This window comes from Taudactylus pleione, unplaced genomic scaffold (assembly GCF_031769625.1).
Source record: "Taudactylus pleione unplaced genomic scaffold, aTauple2 ptg000523l, whole genome shotgun sequence".
In the NCBI taxonomy this organism is placed as follows: Eukaryota; Metazoa; Chordata; class Amphibia; order Anura; family Myobatrachidae; genus Taudactylus; species Taudactylus pleione.
Window position 1 is genome coordinate 917,180 of NW_028284925.1, and position 23,573 is coordinate 940,752.

General features: G+C 44.8%; 1 protein-coding gene across 1 annotated transcript; it reads left to right on the plus strand.

Annotated features, from left to right (window-relative positions):
• The first annotated feature begins 3,572 nt into the window (after positions 1-3,572).
• On the plus strand, positions 3,573-23,182 carry LOC148501243 (cystatin-B-like). Its single transcript, XM_088450748.1, has 3 exons — positions 3,573-3,679; positions 8,388-8,489; positions 22,839-23,182. Exons 1-3 carry the CDS (start codon positions 3,602-3,604, stop codon positions 22,983-22,985), a joined length of 327 nt encoding a protein of 108 aa, XP_088306874.1. The 5' UTR covers positions 3,573-3,601; the 3' UTR covers positions 22,986-23,182.
• The last annotated feature ends 391 nt before the right edge of the window (positions 23,183-23,573 follow it).

A 23,573-nucleotide genomic window follows, 5' to 3' on the forward strand; every position in this document is an offset into this window, starting at 1 on the left:
GCTCTGAAAGAGCGCTCGCTCTGAATCAGGGCTTTTTTATTTTATTTTTTGTGTGGCCTCCGGGCCGCTTGCATAGTTGTGGGTGACCACCCCCAGCTATTGCGAGCAGCCAGGTGATGGTCGTGATGGTCTCAACCATCACGACCATCGGGGCTTGTGACGAGACCCTTGTGGTAGGGTCTCGTTCCCGCAAGCCCCAGTGAGCTTCTGGCTCTTAATAGAGCCGGAAGATCACCACTGACATCACTCGTGATGTCAGTGGGGCCGCCCCCAACTGGCAGGCGTTCCGTCGGGAACGCCTCTGTTTGGCCAGCTACCCCCCCTGCCCGCCTCCAAAATGGGATGAGCTGTAGATCAACATCGACAGCCGCCCCCTTTTGGTGTGAGACACGGAGCGGCGGAGCGCCCATCGCTAGCTGGATCTCGCGCATGTGCACATCGGAGCCGGCTCCGGCATGCGCAGTGGCCAAACATCGACCCGCTCGCGAGCGGGTCTGAATCAGGCCCACAGTAATGAACTGACGCCACCCTCCCCTCATAATTTGAGGCAGTGCCCCCCTATGCAGTGCCCCCAGTAGTAATCCCCCCTATGCATTGTACCCAGTAGTAGTCCCCCTATGCATTGCCCCCAGTAGTAGTCCCCCCTATGCATTGCCCCCAGTAGTAATATCCCCTATATATATATATATATATATATATATACAGTGCCCCCAGTAGTAATATCCCCTATGCTGCATTGCCCCCAATAGTAGTCCCCCCTATACAGTGCCCCCAGTAGTAGTCCCCCCTATACAGTGCCCCCAGAAGTAGTCTCCCCTATACAGTGCCCCCAGTAGTAATCCCCCCTATGCTGCATTGCCCCCAGTAGTAGTCCCCCCTATACAGTGCCCCCAGTAGTAATATCCCCTATGCTGCATTGCCCCCAATAGTAGTCCCCCCTATGCATTGCCCCAGTAGTAATCCCCCCTATGCTGCATTGCCCCCAGTAGTAGTCCCCCCTATGCAATGTCCCTAGTAGTAATCACCCCTATGCAGCATTGCCCCCAGTAGTAGTCCCCCCTATACAGTGCCCCCAGTAGTAGCCCCCCCTATACAGTGCCCCCAGTAGTAATCCCCCCTATGCTACATTGCACCCAATAGCAGTCCCCCCTATACAGTGCCCCCAGTAGTAGTCCTCCCTATACAGTGCCCCCTATAGTAGTCCCCCTATACAGTGCCCCCAGTAGTAGTCTCCTGTATACAGTGCCCCCAGTAGTGGCCACCCCCCATAAAGTGGCCCCAGTAGTGGCCCCCCTATACAGTGCCCCCAGTAGTAGTCCCCCCTATACAGTGCCCCCAGTAGTAGTCTACTGTATACAGTGCCCCCAGTAGTGGCCACCCCCCATAAAGTGGCCCCAGTAGTAGTCCCCCATCAGTAGTGGTCAAAATTTACTGGAAACGAGCTGAAATTAATGTTATTGAGGCTAATAATACTGTAGGATCAAAAAAAGGCCAATTTTATGTGATTTTAGCTGTTTTTATGATTTTTTAAGAAAAAATCCAGATCCAAAACCGAAAACAAAACACAGAGGTGAGGTTTTGGCAAAACCAATCCAGATCCAAAACCAGGGGAGGTCCAGATCCAAAACCAAAACATGGGGGTCAGCGCACATCTTTATGCAATACCCACAGTAGTAGTGCTCTTTATGCAAAGCCCACAGTAGTAGTGCCCCCTGTATTTTGCCCAGAGCAGCAGTGCCCCCTATACATTGCCCACAGTAGTAGTGCCCCTTACACATAAAAATATACAGACACACACACAACTGAACTTACCTGATGACCCACTCCTGTGCCTGCCGCCATCTGACAGCTCCTCGCACTCTGCACTGTGGAAGAGATATCATGATGGCATATATAAAAGGCAGCGGTGGCACCTCTCAAGGTGGGCTGAGCGCTGGCACCAGGTCTTCCGGCAGGCGGCTCAGTGCTTGAAGTGCCGGTATACCATACCATTGTATACCGCCACATTTCAATTACTGCTGTATAGTATATAGTATTCCATCCCTAATCTGTGGCCCTGTATCAAGAGTACTGCTGGATACGGGATCACCATAATCATTATTATACATGAAATTAGCTTTTACAATAACTCTGATATTAAAAAAGTACATAAAAAAACCACAGCAAATTACTTTTCACTGATAAATCACCAAATCGCTATTATCCAATGATCTGGACACACTTGGGGGGTCCTCTCTGCAGCTGCCGGGCATACACTGGGGGCAGCTCGCTGCTTTCATTACATATACCCGGCGGCTGCTCTTTTTTTCAGCCGCTGGGTTCTCCTGTGTTGCCAGATTGCAGTGAGCAGACAGGCACACAGGGGGAGGCTCCAAAGGTGCAGAGGGGCCAGGGGGTCCCCCCGAGACTGGCAGCTTCTAGAATATTCCGGCAGCATTTCTGACTGGTCACATCAGATGCCACCGTGCCAGGCAAGTGATTAACCTCCATTCAGTATCCATTTATTCCCACATCATCATTTGCACTACGGGACTTTCTCTTTCTTAGTCTAACACTAATGCCACGGAGGATTTTCTACAATCTGAGATGCCCGCTTGTAGCGTCTTGAGTGCACCAAAGGAAGCACCATTGTAGCCTAAACCAGCCCTGAGACTGACGCAGTTTCTCTGGCCTTCTGTGTGAGTGGATCAGCATCATTGGATGGAGCTGCTTTCAGCAACACGCCGGTGAGCCAGGGGGCCAGGAGCGTCAATCGATTTACGGGAAGTTCCCGGCCAAATCGGGAGGGTAGGCAAACATGACCTATGACCTCACACCCCCATTATACACTCCGCCTGACCACCCTGCTGCTCACTCACCTGGGCTGCTCCAGAGGGAAACGGATTAGGATCACATTTGGCGCTTCGGATTTCCTGGTGGTGGGTGTAGCGTTCTGAGGGTCAGTCAGATGCCAGAGCGGGGGGCTTATTTCTCCTGATTAGTAAAATTAATACAATAAGTGTGAGGAGAAATGCTGGGGTTTGACATTAGGGTGTTTATATGAAAAGGGCATCCTTCCGGTTACATATACTGTATACTGGGATTTATTGTTGTTATTCCAATAACTATTTGTTCATTGGAGAATGAATAATGTCTGGTTTACATGCAGCAGATCAGGATTATTATAATGTTTCACTTTAATATGTTGTTGTCCTTCCTCTGGATCCAAAAGCCGGTCCCTCTATTCCAGTGGTTCTCAAACTCGATCCTCAGGACCCCCACACAGTTCATGTTTTCCTGGTCACCCAACAGGTGCACAGGTGTAATCATTACTCACTGACACATTTTAAAAGGTCCACAGGTGGAGCTAATTATTTCACTTGATTCAGTGTGGAGACCGGGAAAACATGCGCTGTCTGGGGGTCCTGAGGACCGAGTTTGAGAACCTGTGCTCTATTCTACCAAATGTTCACTTTCTTACATCCTGAGGTATAAAACAGGGCGGTATGTAAGCAGGTAATCACCTGTCTCCACCCACTGCTCAGAGCACATGGTATCTCCCACTGGTATAAATACAGGTGAGGCTGGTGGCAGCATTATACTCATCATTATAGCTGTAATCATGTCTGTGGTTGGGGCACATGGAGGACTTGGGAAGTCAAAGCCAGCTGATGACCATATACAGCATATCTGTGACCAGGTAATGTGGCTATAATTATATATATATCTCTCTATATATTACTATGTGACCAGGTAACACGGCTATAGTTATATACAGTCACACTGCTACTATATATCTGTAACATTACAGGAGAGACTCCTTACTATGTGACCAGGTAACATGGCTATAATTATATACAGTCACACTGCTACTATATATCTGTAACATTACAGGGGAGATTCCTTACTATGTGACCAGGTAACATGGCTATAATTATATACAGTCACACTGCTACTATATATCTGTAACATTACAGGGGAGACTCCTTACTATGTGACCAGGTAACACTGCTATAATTATATACAGTCACACTGCTACTATATATCTGTAACATTACAGGGGAGACTCCTCACTGTGTGACCAGGTAATACGGCTATAATTATATACAGTCACACTGCTACTATATATCTGTAACATTACAGGAGACTCCTTACTATGTGACCAGGTAACATGGCTATAATTATATACAGTCACACTGCTACTATATATCTGTAACATTACAGGGGAGACTCCTTACTATGTGACCAGGTAACATGGCTATAATTATATACAGTCACACTGCTACTATATATCTGTAACATTACAGGGGAGATTCCTTACTATGTGACCAGGTAACACTGCTATAATTATATACAGTCACACTGCTACTATATATCTGTAACATTACAGGGGAGATTCCTTACTATGTGACCAGGTAACATGGCTATAATTATATACAGTCACACTGCTACTATATATCTGTAACATTACAGGGGAGATTCCTTACTATGTGACCAGGTAACATGGCTATAATTATATACAGTCACACTGCTACTATATATCTGTAACATTACAGGGGAGACCCCTTACTATGTGACCAGGTAACATGGCTATAATTATATACAGTCACACTGCTACTATATATCTGTAACATTACAGGAGATTCCTTACTATGTGACCAGGTAACATGGCTATAATTATATACAGTCACACTGCTACTATATATCTGTAACATTACAGGGGAGACCCCTTACTATGTGACCAGGTCACACTGCCAGTGGCATTCCTCCCTGCAAAATCACCTGCTGCACTCTGCATTTAATGCTACAGTGCAGCACCTGGCTCCTGTCAGTGTGGGGGAGTCTGCACCTTGGTGTTACCTCATGGCAGGTGACACCCAGGTGTGGACTGCAGCCTTCTTGTAATGTCACTGGACACTGTTACTATAGATCTGCAACATTACAGGGGAGACTCCTTTGATTATTTGTCTAATGGAATGTCTGGCTTTGATGCCACAATATGCAATAGTGAGGAATATTTAATTATATTTGGGTGCATTTGTTGGATAATGAGTTTTTGGGCATGCCTCCATCCATGCTGTAGCCGGGTTACTGAGGCGGCCGTTTCTACAGCCATGGCCAAAAGTTTTGAGAATGACACGTATTGGTGTTCACAAAGTTTGCTGCTTCAGTGTTAGACCTTTTTGTCAGATGTTACTATGGTATACTGAGGTAACATTACAGCATTACATAAGTGTCAGTATACCATAGTAACATCTGACACTTATGTAATGCTACCTCAGTATAGCATAGTAACATCTGAGGTAGAATTACATAAGTGTCAGATGTTACTATGGTATACAGGGGTAACTTTACAGCATGACATAAGTGTCAAAGGCTTTTATTGACAATTACATTAAGTTTATGCAGAGAATCAATATTTGCATTGTTGACCCTTCTTTTTCAAGACCTATGCTATTCGCCCTGGCATGCTGTCACTCACCTTCTGGGCCACATACTGACTGATGGCTACCCATTCTTGCCTAATCAATGCTCAAGTTTGTTAGAATGTGTGGGTTTTTGTTTGCCCACCTGCCTCTTGAGGATTGACCACAAGATCTCAATGGGATTAAGGTCTGGGGAGTTTCCTGGCCATGGACCCAAAATTTCTGTCTTGTTCCCCGAGCCACTTAGATTTTACTTTTACCTTATGGCAAGGTGCTCCATCATGCTGGAAAAGGTATTGTTCCTCACCAGACTGTTCTTGGATGGTTGGGAGAAGTTGCTCTTGGAGGATGTTTTGGTACCGTTCTTTATTCATGGCAGTGTTCTTAGGCAAATTGTGAGTGAGCCCACTCCCTTGGCTGAGAAGCAACCCCACACATGAATGGTCTCAGGATGTCAAAGGTCTAAACACTGAAGCCACAGAATTTGTGAAAACCAATACTTGTGTCATTCTCAACTTTTGGCCACAGCTCTACACCACACCCTGCACCTATTATAAATACACCAACATCTGTTCCCTTGTCTCAAAATATCTCCCAGCTCATCCCCTCCATACTCTGCACATCTCATCCTCACATTACCTGCTCCCATTCAGTTACAGGGTTTGTTTATGCTGCACACTGTGGAATATCCTCCTTCACACAATCTGACTCTGCCTTTGAACCTTATGATTACCCTTGCCTATACCTTCTAATATCCTTCCTATAAACCTCTAAGGATGACGCTATTTTGCGTACGCAGTCATACAGTAAATAAAGACTCCAGACCTAGAACCTGTGGTTCCAAAGCACAAAGTATTATTCAAGTAAAAGTACAGCAGTTACACACTATGATCCTCATATAATCTTAGCGCAAAGAAATTATACAGACTCATGTACAGTTATACATACGCAGCGCTCTCTGGTCCAGATGTAGGCATTAGCAAGAAACCCCTCGTCAGTCAGCATTCAGCACGAAGACTAGGAACCCAGGCTCAGAGCACACATAATTATACCCCTCAGAAATAAACACAATAGAGAAGTTTTTGCTAATACCATTGGTCCTAAAGGAGAGGGCATATGTTACAAGGCATTTAACAGGTTGGTTCAAATAGACACAATCCAGCCTCTAACATCTGGTGGTCTCTGGTTTCTTGCCTCATGCAAATCCTAACAGCTGTTCATATAATGTACATTTTGGTGCTTGAAGTCTCTGCGGTCCATAAGTTGAGAATGCATGTTGCGATCTCTTGATTGATATTACCGGAATACTGTTGAGAGAGTACACATCAGTACAATAACAAACATGGCTTACTTATCACGTATAAAACCTTAGTTACAAAATAATCTTTATTTCCTAACAATTATAATAAATGTGCATACTTGAATCTTATACCTTAAAGCTTATGGAACCTTGTATGTGAATATGTAATGTGTGAGTATGTGGGGTTTGATGTAAAGACGCTAGTTAACTTGGGGAAGATGCGTGTGCATGAAGCTAATATTTGGTGTTTTCATACAGAATCATATGCATTCACTAATATGCAACTAGTTAACAGCGCTATTGTGCATATTAATGTGTATGAGAAATGGTGTAAGATGCAATGGCATGATGCTAATAGTAATATCACCACATGTACAAAAGTGTTAGTTTATCTAAAATGGCACTTAGGCGGCCATTCGCAATCTCATTTCCAAGATGGCGTCTTGTGGAAAGTCGCAAGATGGTGTCGCTGCGATACAATTTTAAACTGATCTTGTTTCAGCCAATTATCCAGCTTTGACAGTTTACTAAAGTGCTGGTTTTTAGAAGAAACTATGTTGCCCATAGTAACCAATCAGATTCTACTTAACATTTATCTGGCACCTTCTAGAAGATGGCTACAATCTGGTTACTATGGGCAACATCTCCACATCTAAAAACCCGCACTTTAGTAAATATACCCCCTTGTCTTCAAAACTTCAGGTGTTCCCTGAAACTTCACCTTCAGGTAGCTTATATTTTAGAAAAGATAGCCCAAGTGCCGATAATGGTGTGCTGTTAACCCCCCCTCTTTGTGTAGATTGCAGCATGCCCACAGGAAGCTTTTGCCACACTTCCAACAACAATAAAGAAATACACAAAAAAAAGTAGTCGGCGTCTAAGAACACATATCACGGAATGTATTTATAAACCACCTTTATTGAAGGCTAAAATATCAGTCTATCTATCTATCTCGGGAGTATAAGAAAATTCTATACACAGTATGTATTTAAATTAATAACATGTCTTCAATTGAAGCACAATTACAATTAAATAATAAACAATCACAATGAAATCTCTATTATCAAATTGATGGATTGAACATCTGAGCTCTGATGCTTCAATGAGCCAAGTGAAAATGACCCAGTTAGCAGCAATGTTTCTAAATAACTGAGAAAAAAAAGTTTTTTTAATGGGCCATTCAGCTTTCAATTCATTGCTACATGAAAACATATTTTAGCCTTCAATAAAGGTGGTTTATAAATATACTCCCTGATGTGTTCTTCGATGCCGCCTACTTTTTTTTGTGTATAGCTTATATTTTAGAGCCACTCAGATAACCTCCTATATGGGCTATTCTAGACCTCCCAACTCTTACAGACAGGACATCCTATGTGCAAAAAGGGCATATGGCCTTGTGCCAGCTAGGTCACACCTCTGCTGAATGGTCCAGGCCTAAATTCCTGCCAACACTGCTGTATATGGATCTATATGTAGAACCTCTCCTTGTCTGTCTAATCACATAGATGTAAAGCCTGTGAGCAGGGCCCTCCTGCCTGTCTGTTACCTGGTCTTGTGTTACTGTTTTGTTCCCATATATAAAGCACAATGGGATATGCTGGTGCTATATATGTTAATGTCTTCCTTATTCTATGTTACAGAACACGTGTTACCTGTCTGACTATGGTGTGTTGTGTGTTTAGGTGAAGGCTGAGTTGGAAAAGAAAGCTGATAGGAAATTCAGCATGTACAAGGCCATTTCCTACAAGACTCAGGTCGTGGCTGGGACAAACTATTACATTAAGGTAATTACTCTGGGGATGTAGCTGTAGTGTGGTCTGTGGCTGGGTGACTGCACCTCTGAGTACATACAGGTTAGTGTAGTGTGTGTAAGATAATAGTCATGGGGCCAAATGTAATGGGGGGTGAGTTTAGCAATAAGCTTTTTCGCCAATCTCCGCTTTTTGCTCCAGACACCATAGTGATTTCATGACTTTAGAAGCTAGTAGTGACCTCTGTTTAAGAGGTCTCTGTATTACAAACCATTTAAAAATGCAAACTTGTGCCAATGTCAGTGCTGTGGTGGCTGCCAGCTCCGGGACTTGCACAGGGGATCTCTGGTGCATGCCCAGTAGAGCCCCTCTGTAGCTGTGGCATAAGGAGGCTCATACTATAGTAATGAGCATTCCCAGTAGGTCAGGAGTCATGCACAGTGCATCAGGTTCCTTCCCCCAAAGCAAGCAAGAGCCTTTCATTATCATAATAAAGGATGCTCTGTTAGCCATTTACTGTCAGCTCAAGGTCTGCCCTTGTGTCCTGAAAAGGAGAGGAATGGTGACCATTACCAAGGACTCCATTCCCCCCCCCCCCCAATCTGCTTGGGAACTAATATGCCACTATGAATGTGGTTGGTTTCTTATCTGTGTATTTTAAGATGCACACTTGTGGCACTGTACCAGACTTGGACACTATAGTGATTTCATGACTCTGGAAACTAGTAGTGGGCTCTGTTTGTTTAAAAGTGAGGTCTCTCTATCAGGGCCGGATTCTGTGGGGGCCCCTGGGCAACAAACATGTGGGGCCCCTATTAAATGTGACAAACTGGGGGTATGCGCAGTGGGGACTTTATGCAGAGCCCCAAGTAGTCAGTGCCCACAGTGGTAGTGCCCTGTATGCAGTGCACCCAGCAGTAGTGCCCCCTATGCAATACTCCCATTAGTAATGCCCTCTGTATAAATGTCCCCTGTAGTTGTGCCCCAAATAGTAATGCCCCCCAGTAGTAATTGGGCGTGGGCCCAATAGTAATGCCCCTGTATAAATCCCCCAGTAGTAATACCCATGTAGTTGTGCCCCCAGTAGTCATTCCCCCTTTAGTAGAGCCCTCTGTAGAAATGCCACACTATTAGTGCCCCCAGTAGTAATGCCTCCCCCCTCCCCGAGTAATGCCCCAGTAGTAATTCTCCTCCCCCTGAGTTATGCCCCCCTGCCGGGCGCCAGTCTCCCAGCGTCGGGGAAATGTCAGGCGTCTACATCTAGACACCCGGCATTTCATCCCTCGCCAGGATATGAGTTGGGAAGCCGGCTGCCGGTATTAAGGCAGCTGGCTTCCCGATTGTATACTGTATTTAATAGATACTTTAAAAAGGAGACATTACATCCGTACCATGTCTTCCATAAGACACAAGCACATGTGCTGTCTGATCCTCAACCAAGGGTCACTCATCTTGATAAAGATGCCAGGGCACAATGAAACTCTTTGATTTAGAGTGACATAAGGGTGACTTTCATTCGGAACCAGCTTCTAGCTAACCAGCATCCATATGAATTACACAGGTTATATATCTTATGGAATACCATAACAACTTGCTTGTCTGGTATGGATGTAGTCTCCTTTCTTTTTAAAGTATTTAAATGGAATTTTTTATATATTTTATACATGTTCACATATGAGGGAATAATGTAGGAGGTGGCTAAAGAGACCTTTGAGAACCTCCTACACCTGATCTGTGTAATAGCATGATGTGTTGCCCAATGATTTAATATATTTATATTCAATAGCAGGGATTCAACCTATTCCTTGTTTTTTAATATATATTTATATTATAGCCAAAAGTTTTGAAAATGACACGCATCGGTTTTCAGTTTGTTGCTTCAGTGGTTTTTTTTTTTTAATTTTTGTCAGAAGTTACTATGGTATACTGATATGATATAACAAGCATTACATAAGTGTCAAAGGCTTTTATTGACAATTACATTAAGTTTATGCAAAGAGTCAATATTTCCAGTGTTTCTTTTTCAAGACCTCTGCAATTCGCCCTGGTATCCTGTCACTCAACTTCTGGGCCACATACTGACTGACTGGCCACCCATTCGTGCCTAATCAATGCTTGGAGTTTGTCAGAATTTGGGTTTGTCCATCCACCTCCTTGAGGGTTGACAAAGTTCTCAATGGGATTAAGGTCTGGGGAGTTTCCTGGCCATGGACCCAAAATTTCAATGTTTTGTTCCCCGAGCCTCTTAGTTATCACTTTTGCCTTATGCCAAGGTTCTCCATCATGCTGGAAAAGGCATTGTTCCTCACCAAACTGTGCTTGGATGGTTGGGAGAAGTTTCACTTGGATGTTTTTGTACCATTCTTTATTCATGGCTGTTCTTAGGCAAAATTGAGTGAGCCCACTGCCTTGGCCGAGAAGCAAACCCACACATGAATGGTCTCAGGATGCTTTACTTTACTGCTAGGAGGCTAGCATATGAAGACTTGGCTAAAAGGTCCTGCCAAGCCCTGGGAGTCGGAGATTTGTTACGGAATACTGTCCTCTCCATTTGAACCCCTGCAGGAGGCTTCCCTAAAATTCTTGGCTTGGAAAGTGGTATTCTAATGCTGGGTACACACCTAAAAGATATATTGGCAGGTAATGGTGGTTCAGTGTGCATGAACATCCATCGCTATCTAGCTGCAGGTCCCACTGGCCAGGGAACACATTGCGCCCCCCCTCCCCATGACCTCTGCAGCAGTTGTGTACAGGTGGTCAGCTGACTACCTGTACACACAGCACGATGAGCAGATATACTGTATATGTCATAGACTGTGCTGCACAGCTGACTATATCTGTGAATGATGTCATTCAGACATCACTGGTACACACTGACAGCCACACAATATATCCGCTAGTGTGGACCCAACATTAATTGCAAATGCCTTAGACGGGAGCATGAGCAAATTACTAGCCTTTAGGGCAGACAGAGCCTTTTCTGAATATTTTGCCTAACAGTCATAGTAAGAATAAATCCAGCCTTTCTGCTGATAGCGTAGTATTCACTTTCCGTTTAAATCTGATCACACTGCCATGGTTTTTTTTTTCCCTCTAGAGACGAGACAGAATAATGGCATACACTAGACCACGTGTTCTCAAACTCTGTCCTCAGGACCCCAAACAGTGCATGTTTTGCAGGTTTCCTCAAGTGAAACAATTAGCTCCACCTGTGGATCTTCTTAAAATGTGTTAGTAAGTAAAGGATACACATGTGCACCTGCTAGGTGATCTGGAAATAATGTGCAGTGTGTGTGGGGGTCCTGAGGACTGCGTTTGAATAGATGGCTTTAGCACAGTGGTTCTCAGTGACCATGCTTGAAAACGGAGCACTTGTTTGTTCTTCCAGCAGGAATAAAAGGTTTCATATCAACTGCGCAGATTTTTGAAAGATGGATTAGAGTGAATCATCCTTGTGTATGAGGAAATGGGATGTAAGGTACTGTAAGTCCTTCAGGCACACTAGACTAGGGCATTATCAACCTCATGGGCTCAGGTGTCTGTGAAGGATCTGTGCAGCAGCAGTTTGGTTCTCTGTACATACATTCTCAAGTAATTATGCTCTATTACAGATGCCCACTTTGGAAGACCTGTTTCTTCTTCAGGGTCCATAGGGATCCACAGGGGATATCATGGGGTAATGTAGTTGGAGTTCTAGACACCAAACAGTTAAAGCAATCAGCTCCCAGGAAGCCTTGGGTGTGTGTGTATATATGTGTGTGTGTGTGTATGTATATATATATCTATATATATATATTAGGGGTGTGCACCGGCCACTTTTCGTGTTTTGTGTTTTGGTTTTGGATCTGGATCTTTCTTCGTGTTTTGGATCTGGATTGGTTTTGCCAAAACCACCCTTCCGTGTTTTGGGTTCTGGGTTTTGTGTTTTGGATCTGTATTTTTTTTTTTAAAAAGCATAAAAACAGCTAAAATCACAGAATTTGTTGGTTTCTCTGCTCCTATGCTATTATTAACCTCAATAACCTTAATTTCCACTCATTTCCAGTCTATTCTGAACACCTCACACCTCACAATAGTGTTTTCATGTCCAAAAGGTTGCACCGAGGTAGCTGGATGACTATGCTAAGCGACACGAGTGGGCGGCACAAACACGTGACCCATCTAGGAGTGACACTGCAGTGGCAGACAGGATGGCAGTTAGAAAAACTAGGCCCCAAACTGTACATAATGCAAAGAAAAAAAAGAAGTGCAAGATGGAATTGTCCTTGGGCCCTCCCACCCACCCTTATGTTGTATAAACAGGACATGCACACTTTAACAAACCAATCATTTCAGCGCCAGGGTCTGCCACACAACTGTGGCTGAAATGATTGGTTCGTTTGGGCCCCCACAAAACAAGCTGGCAATTAATGTGTCCCTGCACAAACTGGCTCTACGGAGGCAAGATGTCATCCTCATCCTCCTCATCCACCGATTCCTCACCCTCTTCAGTGTGTACATCCTCATCCTCACAAAGTATTAACTCGTCCCCACTTGAATCCACCACCACAGGTCCCTCTGTACCTTCTGGAGGCTGGTCTCCCTGGAAGAGCTGATAATTCATTTTGATGAACATCATCTTCTCCACATTCTGTGGAAGCAACCTCCTACGCCTTTCGCTGACAAGGTTCCCGGCTGCACTAAACACTCTTTCGGAGTACACACTGGAGGGGGGGCAACTCAGGTAAAATAGAGCCAGCTTGTACAGGGGCCTCCAAATTGCCTCTTTTTCCTGCCAGTACAGGTATGGACTGTCTGACATGCCTACTTGGATGCTGTCACCGATGTAATCCTCCACCATTCTGTCAATGGTGACAGTATCATATGCAGTGACAGTAGACATGTCAGAAATTGTTGCCAGGTCCTTCAGTCCGGACCAGATGTCCAAACTTGGTCCTGCCTGCCCTGCATCACCGCCAGCGGGTTGCTTAGGATACCTAAGTTTTTTCCTGGCAGCCCCAGTTGCAGGAGAAAATGAAGAAGGAGCCGTTGACGTGTCACGTTCCGCTTCAGCTGACAGTGTGTTCACCAGCAGGTCTTTGCACCTCTGCAGGCTTGTGTCGGCCGGAAAGAGAGATACACCACATAGGCTTTAAACCTAGGATCAAGCACGGTGGCCAAAATGTAGTGGTCTGATTTCAACAGATTGACCACCCTGGAATCCTGGCAAAGCGAATGAAGGGCTTCATCCACAAGTCCCACATGCCGAGCGGAATCGCTCCGTCTTAGCTCCTCCTTCACTTTCTCCAGCTGCTTCTGCAAAAGCCTGATGAGGGGAATGACCTGACTCAAGCTGGCTGTGTCTGAACTGACTTCACGTGTGGCAAGTTCGAAGGGCTGGAGAACCTTGCACAACACGGAAATCATTCTCCACTGCGCTTGAGTCAGGTGCATACCCCCTCCTTTGCCTATGTCATAGGTGGATGTATAGGCTTGTATGGCCTTTTGCTGCTCCTCCATCCTCTGAAGCATATAGAGGGTTGAGTTCCACCGCGTCACAACCTCTTGCTTCAGGTGATGGCGGGGCAGGTTCAAGAGTGTTTGCTGGCGCTCCAGTCTTCGGCACGCAGTTGCTGAATGGAAAAAGTGGCCAGAAATTTTTCGGGCCACCCAAAGCGTCTCCTGCACGCCCCTGTCGCTTTTCAGAAAATTCTGCACCACCAAGTTTATTGTGTGAGCAAAACATGGGACGTGCTGGAATTTGCCCAGATGTAATGCCCGCACAATATTGGTGGCGTTGTCAGATATCACAAATCCCCAGGAGAGTCTAAGTGGGGTAAGCCACTGGGCGATGATTTCCCTCAGTTTCTCTAAGAGGTTGTCGGCGGTGTGCCTCTTACTGAAACCGGTGATACACAGCGTAGCCTGCCTTGTAACGAGCTGGCGTTTCTGAGATGCTGCTACTGGTGACGCTGCTGCTGTTGCTGCGTAAGGTGATACATCTACCCAGTGGGCTGTCACAGTCATATAGTCCTTAGTCTGCCCTGCTCCACTTGTCCACATGTCCGTGGTTAAGTGGACATTGTGTACAACGGCATTTTTCAGGACACTGAGGACACTTTTTCTGACGTTTCTGTACAGTCTCGGTATCGCCTGCCTAGTGAAGTGGAATCTAGACGGGATTTGGAACCGGGGACACACTACCTCCATCAATTGTCTAAATCCCACTGCACTAATGGCGGATACCGGACGCACGTCTAACACCAACATAGCAGTCAAGGCCTCAGTTATACGTTTTGCTTCAGGATGACTGCTGTCGTACTTCATCCTCCTCGCTAAGGACTGTTGGAGGGTCAATTGTTTAGTAAAAGTAGTGGTGTTCCTACTTCCTCTCTGGGATGATGAACGACTCCCAGCAGCAGCAACAGCAGCAGCGGCAGCAGTAGGCGTAGCAATGCAGGATCCTCCAGAGGAATCCCGGATAGGAGAGTCAGTCATGCCAGTGACATGGCCTGCAGGACTACTTCCGATCCTGACTAAGGAGGAAATTGACGAGGAGGGAGTTGACGGTGTGGTTTGCAGGCGCTTGGATACAACAGGACAACGGGATTTAGGTGTCCCTGGACTGCTTACGGTCTTAGCCAAAGTTTCTGAACTTGACAGTAACTTTTTATGAACGCGCTGCAGGTGCCGTATAAGGGAGGATGTTCCTAGGTGGTTGACGTCCCTACCCCTACTTATTTCACCTTTACATATGGTACATATGGCAAGACAGTTGTTGTCCGGATTTGGATAGAAATATTGCCAGACCAAAGAGGTGGAATGTTTGGTCTTCTGCCCAGGCATGACCGTGATGGGCTTTTTCATCCCACGGACAACAACTGTCTCCCCCGGAGCCTGATTTAAACAAACCACATCACCATCAGAATCCTCCTCGCCAACTTCCTCCTCAGCGCCAGCTACACCAGTATCCTCATCCTGTTGTACTTCAACAGTGACATCTTCAATTTGCATATCAGCAAGTGGACTGTGGGTGCTCCTTTCAGCACTTGCAGGGGGCGTGCAAATGGTGGAAAGAGCCACCTCTTCCCGTCCAGTGCTGGGAAGGTCAGGCATCGCAACCACCACCACACTTGGACTCTCCTTGGGGATTTGTGATATCTTCTTAGAAAGCACAGTTCTTCGCTGTGCTTTTGCCAGCTTAACTCTTTTGATTTTTTTAGTGGGAGGAGGGCTTCCATCGTCATGTGAAGCTGAACCACTAGTCATGAACATACTAGGGATCGACCTTAGCCGTTCCTTGCCACTCCGTGTCGTAAATGGCATATTGGCAAGTTTTCGTTTCTCTTCAGCTGATTTAAATGTCTTTTTCAAGGTCATTTTCCTGAACTTTGCCATTTGGGATTGTATGTGCCCTCTACTATGACATTGGGCATCGGCCTTGGCAGACAACGTTGATGGCATGTTATCGTCTGTCATGACTAGTGGCAGCAGCTTCAGCACTAGGAGGAAGTGGTTCTTGATCTTTCTCTATTTTATTTTTATCGGAGAAAGTTTGGTCCTCCATTTATGTTATATCGATTTGATATATACGTGCGGCTAAACCCAGAAAATAATTTTTTTTTTGGTTTGAACTGGAGTGTACTTTGGGGGTTACAGCACCCTTTAACGGTCAAGCCAGCCGGCCCTTTACTTATGACACAGGCGCACGCTTGGCACTACTTTGTTGATGCACGTGCGGCTACTGCGCACACAATTCACAAACACAGAAAATAAATTTTTTTTTGGTTTGGACTGGAGTGTACTTTCGGGGGTTACAGCACCCTTAACGGTCAAGCCAGCCGGCCCTTTACTTATGACACAGGCGCACGCTTGGCACTACTTTGTTGATGCACGTGCGGCTACTGCGCACACAATTCACAAACACAGAAAATATATTATTTTTTTAGCACTTGGGGGGAGCACCCCTGATGGACAGAGCACCCCCTGGACAACACTGCAGCACTCCTTTAGGACTGGGACACTGCACAGGACTTTGGAGTGGACACAGCCCCTATGGAGAACTGACTGCACAACACAGTCCAGCCAGCCCCTATGGACTTTGAAGTAGTGGACACAGCCCCTATTAACAACAGCAGCACAGCACAACACAGCCAGCCCCTATGGACTTTGAAGTAGTGGACAACAGCAGCACTACACTACACTACACAGCCCTAACTCCCACCCTCCCTCTTCACTGTCCACAGCCGAGTGAGAAAATGGCGCCGACGTGGGTACCTTATATAGGATCCAAAACCCGCGAGACTCGGAAGGCGGGATGATGACGTTTTGCCTCGATTTCAGATCCGAGTCAGGCGGGAAAAGTCGAGCCTGATTCGGATCGGACTCGGATCGGGGGGGCTCGGGGGGGTTCGGATTTCAGAAATCCGAACCCGCTCACCCCTAATATATATATATATATATATATATATATATATATATATATATATATATATATATATATATATATATATATATATATATATATATATATATATATATATATACACATACATACATACATACACACATACTCTGCCCCTAGCCACAGGCCTTAAGAAGTTTGGTGTGGCAGGATCAAAATGCACCTTTTTGTAACTGGTCTGCTCAGGCAGTCCTAAGCTTTTATTTAATTTCTTCTGTTTTGAGATGGCAGTAATCAGTCTGTATTAAGATGGACGCACCAGAAGACGCTGCAGTCAGGGCATGGTATTGTACATGTCCTCACTAGACCACCAGGGCCTTATCTGACACCAGGGATCGGCAGCTGACTCATATCTGCTGCCATGAGGCCAGCGTCCCCAGCTTAGGGGAGGTAAGTGATCCTCCGGCAGCTCCTCCCCAACTCTGATGCAGTCTGGGTTGTTGCCCCCCCCTACCCTCCACGTATGAGATGCTCACAACCCACTATCAATGCCCTACTGTTTCTCAGGAGGGTTTGGTCAGTCTCCATGTATACCTCCCATGGTTAAGGTATACAGTGCTCTATATCTTACCATGCCTCCATGTTTGAATAGTTGACTTAGAGTATTTTGCCATTAGATTACATATGCATCATATGTGACAGTTTGCTAGCTGCTGTACTGATACTGTCCTTTATTTCTGACTATCAATTATAACTGTCAATGTGTTCTCCATCCCTCTGGGGTGGGGGGTTTTCCTCTGGCTACTTCACATTTAATTGTATTTGTAAGGGCTGTCACATTGCATTTGTATCCTTTCATTTCTCTTTGAATATGTCAAGAGATAAAGGTAATTGGGACACAGAGGCTCCTGTGCTGATTTTCATGTAAATCCTGATTGACAAGTTTGTCCTCACAGGATGTTACTAAAGATGGTTTGTGTGTTACCTGATATAAAGGGCCACATCAGTCCAATATAAGAGTCATCTTGGGTATCATCTTTGTCTTGGGTAATGATGCAGTCTGTGGATCATATGGCTGCCCCCACAATGCCTTCTATGGGGTGTTCACAGCATGCTATGTTTATACCTCCTATGCATCCTTCTTGGGGAATGCTTATGGCCACTCTAGTGAGAGTATGGGACTGTCAAATATTGAAAACAAGGTTATTACTAAGGAGCCTAAATGCAAATGACCTGCTCAGTTTATGGATTCAGAGGAATCAGATGTGCAGGCTTCTTCTACAGAGTCTAGCTTGGGGGTGGAGGACCTTCCATTCACAGTGGATGTTCCTACTTTGGTTAAGGTAGTTAAATCAGTGCTAGATATTCAAGATTATTAAACAGCCCCTAATAAGAAGGCTCCAGTGTTTAATCGCCACCAAAAGGGGGTCAAAATGGAGTTTCCTATATCTGAGCAGCTTACTGAAGAGGCATGGGGTAAGCCAGAAATGGTTTTATGTCAATAAAAGATTAACATCATTGTATCCTTTCCCAGCTTCTGAATGTGCTAAGTGGGAGGTTCCTCCTACTGTGGATGCTCTTGTATTGCACTTAGTTAAAAAAGCTACATTGCTTATTTCATGGGCATCCTCTCTGAAGGACGCTACAGACAAAGATTGAAGCATGTCTTAAGACCATATTTTTAGCTTCTGGAGTGGTTAATCATCCAGCTATGTCTGGCGCTTGGGTAGTTAGAGCTGTTGAAGAATGGACAGGGGCATTGGAAGATTCTCTACCAGAGAACAGATGATGTATATCTCCTATTTGGGAAGAGCTGCAGTGGATACTGGAATTTTAGCTTCCAAAATCAGCAGCATTGCCATCTATGGCTGCAGTCTAAGCAGCTCTTTTGCCCCTTTGTCCTCTGAAGTGCAAAGGAATAATTTCTCCAAATCGGCTAGTTTCATATAACAAGGTGACATCAGATGTGACAAGGCCTTGGCCCTTCAGGAGGCTATTCACTCTGCTGAAGGTGGGGGTAATAATCCTCTCCCTGTTACACAGTAACTGGGATTATTATTCCAAACTGTTTTTGGTTCAGAAACCAAATGGGGCTCATCGCCCTATTCTGAACCTCAAAACCCTCAACTGGTTTATCTATGTTCCCAAGTTTCATATGGAAACTCTCCAGTCAATTATTTTGGCAATGGAGCCTGGGATTTAGTTTCCCTGGACACTCATGATGCATATCTACATGTTCCCATTTAAATCATCCCACCAAAGATTTCTATATTATGCTGTCCTGCAGCAACATTACTAATTTCAGGCACTGCCTTTTGGTATGTCAACGGCCCCTCAAGTCTTTACCAAAATTATGGCAGTCATGACTACTTACCTAAGGTATCAGAATACTACCATATCTGGATGACCTGATATTGGCACACTCCAGTTTTACTAGACCTTCAATTGACAATAGCCTGCCTATAAAGGCACGGCTGGATCATCAATTGGAAAAAATAATCTTTCTCCAACACAGCAGGAGGTACATCTGGGAGCGCTTATGGATTCTCAGGCACAGAAGGTGTTTCTGCCAGAGGACATGATTACAGCCCTATCATTTGTGGATACACAAGCTGTTATGCAAGCAAAAGGAATTTCATCAGCCATGCAGGTCCTGGGATCAATGTTATCCACCTTCGACATGGTGGGGTATGCTCTGTTCCATTCCAGGCCTCTGCAAAGATTGAGTCTCTCCTGGTGAAACGGACAGTGTCTATGATCCCAGAGGCTCCTCACTCTGGAGGTTCATTTCTCCATCCTGTGGTGGCTGAAAAAGGGCGTCCATGCTGGATTCTAAATTGAGTGCTTCTCACCATGGACACCAGCCTTCGTGGATGAGGGCAGTGACAGGTCGTCACACCTTTCACAAAATGACAAATCGGGAAAGTCATCTGCCAATAAACATTCTGGAACTATGAGCAGTGTACAGAGCACTGATCATGGCACAGGACCTACCGGGCAGGCCGGTCCAGATCCAGTCCGACAATGACTACAGTAGCCTATCTCAAGTATCAAGGAGGCACGCAATGCCTTGCAGCCATGAAAGAAGTGACGAGGATTCTGAATTGGGCAGAACGTCCTCTTTCAACCATGTCTGCAATATTCATACCGGGAGTTCTCAATTGGCAAGCAGACTTCCTAAGTCAGGACATACACACAGTGGCCTCTCAATCCAGGAGTGTTTCAGCTCTTGGTGAACAAATGGGGTATACCAGAAATAGATCTCATGGCATAAAGTCAGAACCACAAGGTCCCAAAGTACGGGTCCAGAGACCCATCGGCAGCATTTGTGGATGCACTGGCAGTAAAATTGGACTTCAAGCTGGTGTATCTTTCCTCCAATTTCCATCCTCCCAAGAGTTCTCAGAAAATGCAAATAGGAAGGCGGAACAGTAATACTGGTGACTCCAGCATGGCCCAGATGTCATTGGTTCACCAACGTACAGAATCTGTCCATAAACAGTCAGTAGATTTTGCCATAGAGGCAGAGGATACAAATGCAGAGTCCCTGCCGACATCCGGACTTTCCTTGTCTGGCTTTGACAGCATGGCTCCTGAATCTTCCATCCTAAGAGCAAAGGGGGTTTTCCAGGTGATTTAAAGAATTCTTGGGGCACTAAAACCTTCCTCTGCCCACATCTATTGGAGTTTGGAACTCCTTTGGTCAATGGTATTCCCGCAGGAAGTACTAAAGGTTTTTTTAGGATTTCCCAGGTTCTGGCTTTTCTCCTGGCTGGATTAGACCTTGGTCTCCACCTGGCTATGCTAAGAGTACAGGTATCTGCACTCAGTCTGCTTCCAAGAAAGATTACTACTTTGCCAGATATTAGAGTTCTGCAAGTTCTGCCTCCTTTTTGTCCCACCGGTTAGCATCGTGGGATCTGTCTTTGGGTCTTAAGGGGCTACAGGTTTCCCCAATTGAACCTCTGGACTCTGTAGGCTTGAAATGGTTAACAGCAAAGACCCTTTTTTCTCTCTCCTGCATGCAGTGTCTCTGATTTGGCAGTGCTCTCTTGTTGCTCCCCATTTTTTAATTTTTTTTTCCAGGCTAGAGCTGTTTTTCATACAAGGGAGGGTTACCTTAATAAGTTAGTCTTGTTTTTCATGCAAGTTAAGAAATTGTAGATCCAGCTTTTCAGGCTCCAGACCTTTCTATAGGTGACTCATCCCTGGATGCTGTTCATGCTCTCCATATCTACAGTATGTGGAGCATACAAACTGTTAGAACATCAGATTCTCTTTTTGTATTGTATGGTTTTCACAAATGAGGATGGTCAGCTAACAAGCTGACCCTGGCTTGATGGTTACATATGACTAGCTCTCAGGTGTACACACAGGTTGATCTACCTGCCCCAAACACTGACAGCACATTCTACTTGATCTGTAGGGCCATTGTGGGCATTTGGTTGTGGTGCCTCTACTGAACAATTGTGCAAGGCCATCACATGGTCTTCTGTCCATACCTTTCTTAGGTTTTATGCCTTTGATACTTTTGCCTCTCAGGATACTTCCTTTGGGTGAGTAGTTCTGCTTTCTTCTTGGGAGTGTCCCCATCCTTAGGGATACCATGGGGATGTCCTAAAGCAGTTCCCCCTATGGACCCTGAAGAAGAAACTTAACATTATGGTAGACTTGCCTTGAAAAACTTTTTTTTCCATTGGGCACCCACCCTGACACTTTGGTTTCATTGGGTTATTTTTCTTTTGGGCACAAATGTCCATCTTGAGTGAGTTTCTGGTGTATGATTGTCCTTCTTTCCTTCTCCTGCTTTAGGCTTGGTAATGCAACTAAAGGCCTGTGGCTAGGGGTGGGGTATATATGGAGGAGGACCCGAGGCATCCTGAGAGCTTTAACATTTTGGTGTCTACCATAACTCTAATTTTCAAAACACCGTTAAATGAATAATTACACAAGTACAAGCATATCCTTCTTTTTTTTTTTTTTTTTTTTTTTTAAGCCTTCACCAATTATTATTCCTCACTAAATTCTGCTTGGCTACATCCCAGAGTGATGGCTGCCATTGAGGAGCAAAGAAGAAAATTAGCAATGGATTTCACTCAGCATTTTATTCAGTTTCTTCAGGATTCTCTATGGTAGCCCATAGACAAAACAATTATTGGGGAGGGGATGGTAGTAATCTATGAACCTAGTAAGGGGAGATGCTCAAAAGATAAAGAGAAAATGGTATAAGAGGACACACCTGTATATAGCCCAGTTCCTCAGTGTTATTTTTTTTTTATTTTTTCTTGCAGCCAAGATTTATATAAAGTAGCAGATTAGGAGGTCTTGTCCTAACCAATCCACTCCTAACTGGCTTTTTTTTTTTTCAAACACAGCCTATTAACTGACAGGAGCTGGCTGGCTGGCACTTATCTTTCTCTATTTAATCTCTCTCCAAGGCTTGGTGAATAGACCCCTAAAGTAACAAATTTTAAGAAAAATTGCACAGCTGTCAGGGCATGGCATGGGTGTATGTGGGCACGTGTATGCACCAGGTGGGGAGTCCTAGGAAGAACATTGTCTAAACATAGGCAAATGGGAAACTATCCCAGAGTAACGGCTGCCATGGAATATCCATAAGATACAGAATTATTGGTGAATATACAGTAAACTTTTTTGGGGGGTTTTACATACAGTAACTGAGTTGACTGTTTCTGGTGTAACATTTTTCTCATACTATGCAATGTATGAGAGCAGTAAAGGGCTAAGTATTGAATGTGGACAGAAATGACTTTTATTTTATTTTTTTGTCAGTGACTCAAATTGACAAAATACCAAAATTGTACAATACAATTTCTATAATAGTGATGTTATCTCTGCAACATTGCTGTATGTGTTCCAGTCACAAATGTATGAAGTTCCCCCTGGCTAAGGGCTGGTGGAGGCTTTGTCCTGCAGTTGCCTAGAACAAGATTCTATTACAAACCCCTCTTGCTATAAAGTAACTGTCTGTCTTTTAGATCCATGTGGGTCATCATGACTATTGCCACATAGCTGTGCATGAAGCACTCCCTCATGAGCACAAGAAGCTGCAGCTTACTGGATACCAATGTGGGAAGACCGAGCAAGATGAGATCAAATATATATCTGAAGCCTGCACAGAGTGAGCAGAACAGAGATCTGCTGCCTTCATCCAGCTGTAACCTCCTGAGGCCTATATGGGCTCTTTAGTAACCCAAAGACCCTGTGTAGACCATCATTGTGAAATGCATCCAGTTCCTGCATTGCATTCTGGGAACATCGCCTGAAACCAGAGTAATGTGACTTTATATTTGATTCTGTGTATTAAAACATTTTTTTTCAACCCAGCAAATGTGTGCTTTGTGTAACACTAGATACCTATGCAGGGGCTTCAGCCAGCAATATATAGCATGGTCATTAACTAAAGGGCAAATAAGCTGAGCCAACTAAATGGTGCTTTTATGTTTGTAATGAGCTGCTCTCAAGACCCCAGGACAGATCTGTTCTAGAGGACTATGGATGTGTAGATGTTCCCCAGGAGAATTACTTATTTAGTGGACCATGATGTTTTGGGGAACTGAGGGCTTGTATTTTGTTAAAACCTAAAAAGCATTACAGATAATGAGAAAAGGCTGCTGGTTATATAACCAAAGGCCATGTAGTCACAATGCCCGTAGCTCTGTAACATAGGACACCTGTTGGATGCTTTGCTGGTGGTTTGGTGTAAAAGCTTC

What these genes read in the sequence shown, in the direction of transcription:
- LOC148501243 (XM_088450748.1), top strand. Translation starts at nt 3,602, where the DNA reads ATGTCTGTGGTTGGGGCACATGGAGGACTTGGGAAGTCAAAGCCAGCT. An exon ending in TACAGCATATCTGTGACCAG is followed by an intron (nt 3,680 to 8,387) that starts GTAATGTGGCTA and finishes TTGTGTGTTTAG; the next exon opens with GTGAAGGCTGAGTTGGAAAA. An exon ending in GGACAAACTATTACATTAAG is followed by an intron (nt 8,490 to 22,838) that starts GTAATTACTCTG and finishes TCTGTCTTTTAG; the next exon opens with ATCCATGTGGGTCATCATGA.